At 29.9% G+C, this 13,442-nt stretch overlaps 1 protein-coding gene across 2 annotated transcripts in view; it reads right to left on the bottom strand.

Annotated features, from left to right (window-relative positions):
- The window catches only part of LOC145299527 (pikachurin-like), a 748,579-nt gene that overhangs the window by 137,196 nt on the left and 597,941 nt on the right, over window positions 1–13,442 (bottom strand). For both annotated transcript variants that reach the window (XM_080144411.1, XM_080144412.1), the window contains exon 3: window positions 3,566–4,075. In XM_080144411.1, coding sequence (XP_080000537.1) covers window positions 3,566–4,075 — 510 coding nt within the window. The remainder of the gene's footprint in view (window positions 1–3,565; window positions 4,076–13,442) is intronic.

Here is a 13,442-nt window from a genome sequence, read left to right as displayed (position 1 = left end):
TTATATCGAATTTTTTCATATTCTATATATAAAGTTTTATGTCTGTAGACCAAAAATTGACAGAGGAGTTTGATAGAGACCTTTCCTCAGACATAGAAGATTACACACATCCACATAACACATATATGTATATATATGTATATATATAATAGCATCCAAAAGTTTAGGAATGGTTGATCATTTTTTTTTGAATGACTTCTAACTTTATCTATGAAAAAGGAAAAAAAGTTTTCCAATGTTTAATAATGGTAGTTAAATAAAAAAATTTTTTTTTATTTTAAATACATAGTTTTTTGCATATAAATAAATTTACTTAAACTACAGGCGTCCAAAAGTTGAGGAACGGAGGAAATTATTAATGAAAAAATAAAGAATCCTTTCAGTATTTAGTTAAAAGCCCCTTGTTTTCAATCACACTATAGCATCGTTTGCTGCAAGACAGAGCCAATCGTTCACATGTTATAGGTGAGATATTATTCCAGAATTTTTTTATACATTCCCATAAATCATCAAGATTTTTTTTCTGTGATCTTACCACCAATAATTTTCCAAACATTTTCGATTGGATTCAGGTTAGGGTTCTGAGCTGGCAAATCCATAATGTAAATATTGGATCTATTTAGCTCTTCTAAAACTATTTTTGCTTCATGACACGGCGCGTTGTCTCGCATAAAGATATCAGAATCAGAAAGATTAGGAACCACATGTTCTCTAATCAATTCTATGTACATTGGGGCATTAACTTTTCCATAAATCCTCACAAAGGGGCCAGTTCCTTTTGAAGATATTATTCCCGATACTATTATACTTCCCCCTCCAAATTTTACTGTACTTTTAACGTATTTAGGGGACAGTCTTTCTCCATTTCTTTCTTCTGACATGTGGTCTTTTGTCTAATCCGAAAAGATTGAATTTATATTCATCACTAAAATGAACCTTTTTCCATTTTTTTCTTCACAAAACAAAGATGTTTTTCGGCAAATAACAATCTGGCCTTTTTAGTTTTAATAAGACTTTTTGAAAATAATCCAACTTCGTTTAATCTTCGTGGGATCGTTTGTCGGGGATATTTTTGGCCAGTTTCGGATATAAAATCCCAGGATATCGAAGTAGCAGTTTTAAAGCGATCAGAACGAGATGATCGAGTGATTTTCCTATCCCCCCTCTAAGTTGTTATTCGGGGTCGGCCCGATTTTTTCTTTTCAGTAAATGATAAACCTTTTTTTCAATTTCAATACCCCCGGCCCCCACAAAAAACAATGCTTTTAAACCTTTTCAATATTTTAGCAATATCCCCTATGGACTTTTCTTCATCATAATGATAAAAAAAAGCAGTTTTTCTTGTACAGATAGCTTTTTTCGAATATTCGGAGTCGACATTTTTTAAGTTGTTATTAAAATTGCTAAAATTTGTATTAGTTTTTCGCGTTCCTTAACTTTTGGACGTCTGTAATTTAATTAAATTTATTCATATGTAAAATAAACTAATACGTATTCAAAATAAAAAATAGAATTTTTTTTTTATTTAATTACCGTTATAAAACATTTTAAAATTCACCAAATTTTTTTTTGTTTTTAATAAAAAAAAGTTAGAAGCCATTAAAAAAAAATGACCGACCGTTCCTCAACTTTTGGACGCTACTGTATATATATCGAGACTTATTTGACAAATTTCACGAACAAATTTAGTATTCTTCGGGGCCACTGGAGAAACACAAGAAAAATAAATTGTTTAGTTTGATTTGAAAAAAATGTGCCTTATAAATAAGGACACGTAAAAAGTCATATATATATATATATATATATATATATATATATATATATATATATATATATATGCCATTTCGCATAATAGTTAATATATTCAGATATTCGGCTAATGGGCAAGGTGACTGGAGTTTAATACTTGGTAGAACTTCATTCCAAACACGCAAAAAATTGTACCTGATGCTGCCTGGCTAAATGTTTCGCATTATTAAAGAGAAGATTAAGGTGGAGCGAATCAAGAAAAAGTGTGGTGCCCTCCCCTACATCTTCATGTAATCGTGTTCCAAAATTCATAAAGATCAGTTAATTAATTTAGGAGTGAATCCTGTACATATAAATATATTAAGCATATAAAGTAACTTTATGAAGATAAACGTATAAACAATGAACACGACAGATTCTGCAGGATGTTTTCTCTGTGCTCAAAAGTAATAAAAAAAGATTGGAACCATAGAATTCTTTTTATCTTTATTAATTCTATATTGAAGTTGGCCACGTCAGAGACCAAAAGAAATATGGCTGTTGGTCATGTGACAATAGAGACGAATGGTCTCTACTTAATTGTCATTTCACAGTAATGAATATATCCAAAAATTACGAAAAACGATAAGGTAAAAAAAAATTATTGAAGAAAACCTTTTTTTGACGACAATTAGCGAAAATTAAATATTTGACTAAAAAACACAGGAGAGTTCCAAAGGGAGGTAAATACTCTGTAATTATCGTCAATTTAAAACAAAAATCGGCGCTTTGCCTTGTTTTTAGCATAACTGAGTTACGTTCTCCTGTTATTATGTCATATTTTTTCAAAGAAATATGGCGAGGTTTTTTTTTTACAATAAAGATTGAAAACTCATGTATTTAAAAAAATAATGTGGTACTATTTAAGTACGCCTGACATGCCAATTAATTAGTTACCATTGCTTTTGGTACTTGTACACTTTAATCAAGACTTAAAAAAATGACAATATCGAAAAAAGTTTTGTTGCACGTATCCGTTATGGAACGAAGTTCTCCGAAAAATTTTTTTACTTAATTTCATCGAGTAGTTTTTTTTTTTTTTTTTACAGCAAAAAAACAAAAAAACAAAAAAAAAAACAAAACAAACAATTTATTATGATACCGTGCAAAAGGTTCGATTTTTAGGAAGAAAAGCTAGTATTAAAGATGGGGAGAAAGTGTCGGCGCTTTACATTGAATTATCTCTCCCTGACGTGTTTAACAAATTCCATAATGGCTGACTTCAACGTGCTGTCATAAGAACGTATTTTTCCACTGTAAAAAAAGAAAAAAAAACTACTTGATTAAATTAAAGGACTTTTTTTTTTCGATCTTCAGTCCAAAACGGATACGTACAATATAACCTTTTTTCGATATTTTCATTTTTGAATGTCTTGATTAAACTGTACAAGTACCTTACTTTTAGTTGAAATTGACAAAAAATGTGAGTAGATGCTATTGCTGTTTTTTAAATACATTTTTTCATTTTTCGAATTTTTTTTATTATAGTGCAGTTGCACCATATTTTGCTACTTCATCATTAACTTTTACTTGGTTAAGATAGACTGATTTATGGACATTTCTATCTTAGCAATGTTCGATCAGAAAAATACGATAAAACTGATTTTTATTTTTAATTAAAATTCTACTCGATAATTTTCCCTAATTTTTTGGTGTAGATACATATTCTTGCCTGATATGCAAGTACAGCTAAGAGTTTTCTTGTTAATGTCTTTGGAATTGCGATTATCACTCATACATCACGCTATACAAGTGCAAAACGTTCATTTAGACTTACCATCCTCGCAGTATTTCCCTGTGGTGCCCAAGGGGCAATCACATCGGGGTTCATTGTTTTCAACAACACAGGTCCCATTGTTTTCGCAGGGGAAGCCACCACACAACTGAATCCAGGTGACATCCACAATCTCCGTGAGGTATTCAACGTTTTCGATTTCTCCTGAGGGTCGAAGGTTGGGGACCATCTTCAAATTCTCAGCAGCGTGCGATGACTTGTCCTTTGGGTCAACAGTTTTCAATTGGATTTCTTTTCCCTTTTGAATAACAATGTCTTCTTTGTCTCCCTCCTTGCTGCCAGAACGTGCTGCCTCATGAGGGTGGACAAAGGGCCATAGATCGAGACTCTGGGAGCCATGTTTGAATTCATTGACTGAGCTATCCGCAGCTAAGTTATCGTCATTGGAACTGGACAGAAGGAGCTCCTCGTGAGGAGAACCCCAATCATAAGTCTGCTTCGTGCCATTTTTCTTTAAGTTAAACTTCAGCTTTTTAGTTTTCTTCGGGGCCACTGCAAAAAGACAAAACAAGAAAGAAAAAAAAAAGAATTGTTTAGTTTGATTTGAAAAATGTGTCCTATAACAAAGGACACGTAAAAATTTATGTCATTTCATATAATGATTAACATATTCAACTAATGAGCAAAGAGACTAGAGTTCAATCCTCAGTAGAGCTTCATTCCAAACACTCAATAAATGATACCTAACGCTTCCTTGCTAAAAGCTTAGCATTATTAAAAGTGAAGATTAAGGTGGAGCAAATCAAGAAAAGGTGTAGTGCCCTCCCCTACATCTTCATACAGTAGCTAAGGAGGATTAAAAAAAACAAAAAACAAAAACAAAAAGCAGGAGGATTCCAAAAAAATAAATAAAAAGTAAAATAAAATATAATACAATTCGGTCCAGATAAAACAAGGCCAGACAAGAGCACACATTTGAATTTATAAGACCATAAAATCCAACCTTGTTCACCCTTTGGGGCCCGTGGCACCGTGGATAGAGGCGTTGAGTCTCTACGGCTCTAGGTGAGCATTGTCTGAAGATAGCGATTTCAATCTTACCTAAAGCAGGCCAGAGGATTAGTTGGCCAAAAAGTGGTGAGGCAACAACAACTATGGAAGACAGTAATTACTGGCGATACAGTTACAAGACTCAGCATTTCTATCTCGTAGCGGTTAACAACCTGAAGAAGGCTGGAGGATTAGTTAGCCGAAACGTGGTGAAACAAAAACTATGAAGATGAGAATAACAGTCCGCAAAAAATGAATGCACCAATTATGAAGCCTCATTTTAAAGGATTTCAAAAATAATAAAAAAGTAAAATAATATATGATAACTAAGAAGATTACATCGGCTGAAACGTTGTGAGAATAAAATCCAAGATGAGAACAGTATTTTGAATAATCCAAATGATACACATTATATTTTACTGATTTATACATCATTCTTTAATATTTACCTAAGTAAAAGTATTCAATTAATATACACGATTGTTCTTCCTTTTCTTTAATAGCTGTTGCTCCAAATGCATCTTTCAGCATTTACATTATGGTATAATTCTTATTTTTCTTGTGCAAGAAGTGAGCTTTCTTTCGAGGGTAGAAATCTTCAGGATAAAGAAAGAAAAAAGCCTTTTCTATTTGTTTTATTTTACGGCATATCAACCATTTTCGGGTTATTTGATGCTGAATCCAGCAATTTCGAAGAAAAAATGTTATACTTCAAATTCTTTATATCTTCAAATATTTATTCATGGAGTTTGGTTTGGTTGTTTTGTTTAACGGCATATCAACCCTATCGTGCTGACTAATGCCGAATACAGTAATTTTGAAAAAAGATTTCATGTTTCAAGTTCTTTATATTCTCAAATATTTATTCAGGGAGTTTGGTTTGCTTCTTTTGGATAGAAAAAAATTGTTGTTTCTGACTTAGCAAAACATGATTGAGTTTTGCGAAGAGAAAAGAAAAAAACAATAGCATTGATGTCTGGTGAATTTTAGGTAAAAAAGTCAGTATTTTCCGACAGCTTGATTTGGTAGCACCAAGAGAAGAGCTGCATTGGCACATTCCGGATTGTCTTAGTGTCAACGCAATTGAATGCGCAAAAGAAACCAATCATTAAAATGGCTGCAAAACAAAGTTAATCTATAAATAAATTCATTGAAAAAAAAACTGTCTTAATTGCACGCTGTTAATAAAACGATGAAAATGGAAATGGTTGGACAGTTGATGATGAAAAGAATTTTAGATTAATATTTCTTGATTGAATTTGTACGCAATTTTGAACAGACGACTTTATTTTATCAACGGGGATAGTTTGTTGTTCTTCCATTTGTCATGACCAGATAGAAGTCTTAATAAATTTATAATTATATCCTTGATATCGCTGACATTGAGGATCGAACCTGCAATCTCGAAAAGATTATCATTTAGAATGGGTTATTATTTAGCTAAAATAAAGAAAGGTAGGATTTTATATCGGCTGAAATTTGTGAGAAGATCCAAGATTAGAACAGGATGTTAGTGTGGTTGTTTTCTGCCCTTGTCTCTTTAAGGACTATGTTAATTGGCTAAAAAAAAAAGAAAAAAAAAGCAATTTAAATTCAACGCAGACGAAGAAACTGCAAAATTCAATCAAGCGATTTTTCTCCTTAAACTCCAAATTGAACAGCGTCAAGGCAATTTCTGAAACGACACTTCTCCCGTTTTCCCCATTGGTTGAGGTATGTTACTAGGCTTGCACAGTTGTAGGAGGTCTACTCTCCAAAGCTTCCCCCAGTTCGAAAGGTACAGTTGAAGAATGTCAGAGGTTACAGCAGCCGAAGCATTGTGAGAATAATATCCAAGACTAGAAGAGTATGTAAGTGTGGTTGCTTTCTGCGCTTGTTTCTTTAAGGACAGTGTTAATTGGCTAAAACGTGCACCCAATCACTGCGCTTTTAGTTGTCATGTGACCCTATATAGATTTCAATGCTTCGCACACCTACCCCCTTTTTCCATTTTCACTGCTAAGGTCGACATCGGTTGAATGCGTTACAAAATAAGATCCCAAGCAGTTATCACACACAAAGCCTTTCTCATATGACTGAAAAAGCCAGCGACCGAAGTATGCGCGATTGTTAATGGACCACTTTACCATATAAGTACATTATAAATCCTCATTCTGTATATTTGTATTCTATTGTTTTGTATATTTTATGAAACCAAAATTATAATAATAACAGCAAGAATGACGACGCTGATGATGATGACGACGAAAATGAATAAAATAATTTGTTTTTAAAAAGCGACAACGCTTTATTTATTTATTTCTTTTTCTGCTCCTTTTTTATTTTTACTTTTTCAATGACTAATTAAGAGAGACCATCAAGACTACCTAACCCCCAAGAAACAGGATTTAAGGGACATTCTCGGAAAAAGGAGAAAGTTGCGAGGGTCACCTGTCTTCCAATCAAATGACTAAAGCCAAAATAAATAAATAAATAAATAAAAGACGGAAAAAAGAAATATAGCAGTTAGCAAGCTGAATTTCGACCCAACACATTCGACCAGATTTCATTATTATTCCTCCTAGCTCGCCATTACAACAATCATGTAACTTTAAAAGAAAAGAATTTGGGAAAATCAACAAATACTGTCATTTTTAATTTTTACACACATACAGGAAGACTGAAAAAAAAAAGTACTAAATAACAAAACATTATAGACATTTACTTATTTTGTATAAAACCCCCAAATTTTGGAATCAGAAATAAAATATATTTGAATAATAAAAGCGTTAATTTTCAATTACAAAAATCAAACACTACCATAATATCACTTCTTATTGCTTGCCTAAGCAAAATTAATATACATGGTTGTTGTTCCCGTTCTTTAAAAGTTGTCGCTTCAAATTTAACTTTCTGCACTAATCTTCCAGTATAAATCTATTTTTTCTCGTGTAAGAAATGAACTTTTTTATTTATTTTTTTTTTGGGGGGGGGAAGATATCCCCGAGAGAGAGAGAGAGAGAGAGAGAGAGAGAGAGAGAGAGAGAGAGAGAGAAAGGAGGGGGGTAACGCATTTTCTAATTGTCTTAGCGGCAAGTGAATGCAATTGAACACACAAAAGAAACCACTTGGTAAACAGTTGCAAAACACACAAAAAAGTTGATCTATAAATAAATTGCTTGGAGCAAAAAAGTTGGTTCTTCAGTGCAAGTAGTTATTAAAATGATAACAATGGAGATGGTTGGACAATCGATGACGAAAAGAATTTTGGATTAATATCTTTTTTGATTAAAAATGAAAATAATAATAAAAACATAATAATCGAATTGGAATAATGAAGATTAAAAAATCTCAATGAAAATAAAACAATAAAGTAAAAAAAAAATAGATGATCTTTTTGAAAGCAAATTGATTTCAAGATGGCCGACCTTAATTCATTAAACACTATTCTGGATAGACAATAAATTGAAACCAATGGAGTGTGAAGACTTTGATTTAAAATCTACTTGCTCTTCAAACTTGGAATATATTTGGTAAAATATTGAATAACCTTATTCAACGATATTCTTGAGATAAAGTTTTTTTTTTTGCTGTATAACAAAGGACGAAGAAAATGGGAAGTTAAAGAGAGTAGAAAAAGTTGGCCTTGATGTTATCCTTTGCAACCTCGTAACTCTAGCTTCCTTTACTTCATTCTTTAGTCTACACATTTCATGAGTGATATTTTTGAAAAAACAAAATGGAAAAAAATTGCTATTTTCTAAATCAGAATTCATAAAAACTTATCATTGACTATGTTTTGATCTTAAAGTGGTATTTTTTAGCTCCTTATATAAAGTGGCTTCATGCCTTGTCTTGAACGATTTACCAATGATGGGTCACTGGTATGGAGTTCGAAAACTATTGAATAAAAAATGAAGAAACACTTCTGTTCCTTTGTCCGCATCTGTCCATCTAAATCTAGCCTTTGATCACAAAACATATTCCTATCTATCTATCTATCTATCTATCTATCTATCTATCTATCTATCTAATTATAAAACAAATGACCTTGTAACGAGTGATGTAACCCACTTTCGGGTTTACGACATCCGGCTGCGAATGCGCGCATAAACCCATAACAACGTAAACAAATAAACACAAATCGCTTCTTTTGCAGATTTTGACCTGCGCACTGAAATATAAACGTTATTATTTCGAAATTATTATTTAACATGGGAAGAATGGGGGTGTTTTGCAACTCTTCTTTATTACAACTATACTGTCGCTATTTTCTTACAACTACACACTCTAACACGTTGACAAACATAAGAACAATTGTAGTAAAGCCAAGACTACTACTACTACTACTACTACTACTACTACTACTACTACTATCTACCCGTCCCTTTTCCTTCCTTCTTTTTTTATTTTTTGTTTACATTTCCAGATACAAAATGGTGAATTTGTTTACATATTTACTAATCTGTTTCAATATTAGTTTTTATTTTATTTTATTTATTTAGGTATTAGTTTTTGCTTCAGGTTTTATTAATTATTTTTTTTTAGATTTTAAGTTTCTATAACTTGGTCGAAGGATTCCAATATGGGTTTTTCATTCTTATATTTCTCATCGGTAGGTTCATGTGCGTTTTTGCTGCTAAATGACTTTCGTCGACGTTCGATTCATAGGAAAATCATGTTTAATTTTCTATTTTTGAGCGATTATTCGGGAAACTAGATAACTTTGCACGGATAGGGAGAATTTTTTTTCATGTTTGAGTGATCCGTCGGTGATTTTTGTTATTTTAATATGCGTTCATAGAACTGTTTCTCTTATGTAAAAAAAAAAACAACAAACTATTTTCTTTAGGTCACAAGTGTCACACTTACATGAATTCCATAGCTAATATAAAAACGGATCACGGATAGTCTAGTCTATTATATAAAGAACCTTTGTGTGGTGTGGTGTGGTGTGTGTGTGTGTGTGTGTGTGTGTGTGAGAGAGAGAGAGAGAGAGAGTTCTCTATAAACTCCGAAACGGCTGGGCCGAATTTTATGAAATTCCACTCAAATTTACTTGATGTGTCTGGCAGTGTTCTTAAGTGTTACATCAGAATGTCTTTAATCAGCACCAATAATCGATAATCGAGAAAATACGACGATAGAAGGAACAGGCGATTTTGACCAACGTTAACTCCTTACACAGCATAATATCACAAATGCATTTGAGAAGTCTTATTACCGCACAAACAGCAAGATCCGGCTTATAAAATAAACAGTAGGTTCTTTGATATGACAGGGACGCGTTCGAAATGAATGTTTCTGTTTAGAGCACAATTGAAACATGATACTTGACTTTTGCATTTTAAACTTTAATTCAAGCCATTATATATATATAGAGATTCTCTACAGTGCAATATAGACAACCATGTATTGTGGACTAAGTCACTGCGGGGAGGCATGTGAAGTTTCCTCCCAGTGCACCGCGATGGGTCCCCAATTAAAACAATCAATCAATCGACTTGATTGAAAAATGGCCGATTTCACCGATTTCGATGACAATAAAAATATGGGAGTCTGAAACATTCGCAGCCGGGCAACGTCGGGTCTCCCAGCTAGTTTCTATATAGAATGAACCAAAATGATCTGGCAAATTTGGAAGCTTAATAATTGTACAAAAAAACAAACAAACAAAAAAACGGTATTTTCTATTGGCTGAGCGTACAAACAATGCTACTTTTTTTGCAAAAAGTTTTAAAATCAAATCAGTCAAATGTCGCGGGTCCATGTAACAGCGCGAACGTACGTATGAAAGCTGTATGCAAATGATCGAGTCGTGTATGAAGTGACGTCACGGAAAGGAAAAAAGAAAAAAAATGATTATAAAAAGAAGAACGTGTGCGCAGGCCGATAATCTGGATCACGTTAGAGAGGTGGATGAAATCACGCGTGACAAGAGAAGGCGGAATAAAGGTTTTCTTTTTTTTTTTTATTAAAATGAAACAACGAGATTAAATTATTTCTTATTTCTTTCTTATGTTTTTTTTTTGCGACGGAGTCTAAGTGTTGGGTGAACAACGTTACTTTCAATACGAGAGATCAATTGATCAAACGAGAGACGTTTATGTGACATTTTAAGTGAATTGTTTCTTGATCATTTGATTGTTTTTGGCACAATGAGCTTGCTTGTCTTGCAAGATCTTTCGAGTTGAACCCGTGTTATAATGATATTTAAAGTAAAAAGAAAAAAAAATTCAGTCGTCGTCTCCGATCTATGAATAAAATAAAACGTATGATTTATGTAGAAAGCGCAAGTATTTCACAAGAAATGACCCATAAAATTATTAATAATATATTGACAACGAAAGAAAGAGTTCAGCTGATTTACATATGTGTATATATATATATATATATATATATATATATATATATATATATATATATATATATATATATCTGAGGAAGACGAAATTATGTTCTTGTAAAAATGTTTTTTTTTAAATCATATTTATATTTATGCACATCACCAATAGAAAACAAATAAAGAAAAGTTATAAACTTTTATACTTTTCGTATTTATTTTTTTAATACATTTTAATATATATGAAATATATATATATATATATAAATATATAATATATATATGCATATATATTATATATATATATGATATATATGTTATATATATATATATGATATATATATCATGTAATATATATAATATATATATATAATATATAATATACATGATATATATCATATATATGCTATATTTATCATATATATTACATATGTCATATTATATATGATATATATATATAAATATGATATGATATATATGTTATATATATCATATAATATATATAATATACATGATATATATATCATATATATGTTATATATATCATATAATATATATAATATACATGATATATATATATCATATATATTATATATGATATATATCATATATATTATATGTGATACATCATATATATTATGTGATATATCATATGTAATATATGATATATATATATCATATATTATATATGATATATATCATATATATATTATATATATTATATATGATATATATATTATATATCATATATATATATCATATATAATCTATATTATATATGATATATATATTATATACATCATATATAAAATATAAATGATATATACATCATATATATATAATATATATGATATATCATACGTACATCATATATATGATATATATATATCATATATAACATATATAATATGTATATCATATATATAATATATATATATTGAGCTTATATTATCTGCTTGGGATCGTCTTATCTAATGTTGTATTTCTAAGGCATTTCAGCATTCCATTCAGCACACACACACACACACACACACACACACACACACACACACACACACACTATACATAAATTTTGCTACACGGAATCTTCCACATTTAATATCTATAAGAAATCGATTTTTTACAGACAGATGCGGAGGATTCTTTTTAGTTAATTACTATATATTTTTATAATTTACTAATTATATCTATCTATCTATCTATCTATCTATATATATATATATATATCAAATGTAACATTGAGGTAATGCATGTATATATATATAGATGGTATACATATATATATATATACACACATGCATTACCTCAGTGTTACAATTTATAAAGAAAAAATATGTGTGCATTTAACTCACTGCATTGCCTAGAATATAATACTCCAATATTCAGAATCATATGTTTAATAATTTGGGAGATTAAAGAAGTAGCACATGTCGTTTTTTGACGTTCTTCATGCCAAAAAGCACTAAGATAATATATATATATATATATATATATATATATATATATATATATATATATATATATATAGCTTTATACATAGAAAAGTTTGCGTCTCTCTCGTTCACTGAATGTTAGTAACTTTGCAGCCGAATCGATAAACTTAAAATAAACTAAAGAAAGTAAGAAGAAATGTTCCGACGAACCCAAGAAGATTAAGAATTTTCTAGATAAATTAAGTCCAACGAATTTCTGCTCTAATTTCTCTCTTTCTTTCTCTCTCTCTCTCTCTATATATATATATATATATATACATACACAAGCATACGTACACATATATATACACTTTTACATATATATATACATACATTTATATATGTATATACATACACGCATATACATGCATAGATTTATATATATATACATTCATATAAATATACATATATATACATTATATATATATACATACACACACATATATATATACAAATTCGTATGCATACATATACACACGCACACAGACACACATATTTATATATTTTCATATATATATTCATATATATTCACACATTTTCAAATATATATTCACATATTTTCATATATATATTTTTTCATATATATATTCACATATTTTCATATATACATATATATATTATATATATATTATATATATACATATATATATTCACATATTTTCATATATACATATATATAAATTATACATATATATACGTATATGTGTATGTAGGTATATATATATGTACATTTGTATATATATATGCATATATATATGTGTATATATATATGCATATATTTGTATATATATATGTATATATTTTTGTATATATATATGTATATATTTGTGTACATATATATGTATATATTTGTGTACATATATATGTATATATATATGTATATACATACACACATATATATATGCATATATATGTGTATATATATGTATATGTATATATATATACTTACATATAAATGTATAGATATGTATATATATGTGTATATACATGTATATATATATATATGTATATATATATACTTATATATATGTATATATATGTATATATATGTATATATATGTATATACTTATATGT

The sequence above is a fragment of the Euprymna scolopes genome, chromosome 2 (genome assembly GCF_053919585.1).
Source record: "Euprymna scolopes isolate OS-2025 chromosome 2, ASM5391958v1, whole genome shotgun sequence".
Lineage (NCBI taxonomy): Eukaryota > Metazoa > Mollusca > Cephalopoda > Sepiida > Sepiolidae > Euprymna > Euprymna scolopes.
The sequence above is the reverse complement of the archived record's forward strand: the minus strand, read 5'-3'. Positions and strand labels throughout refer to the sequence as shown.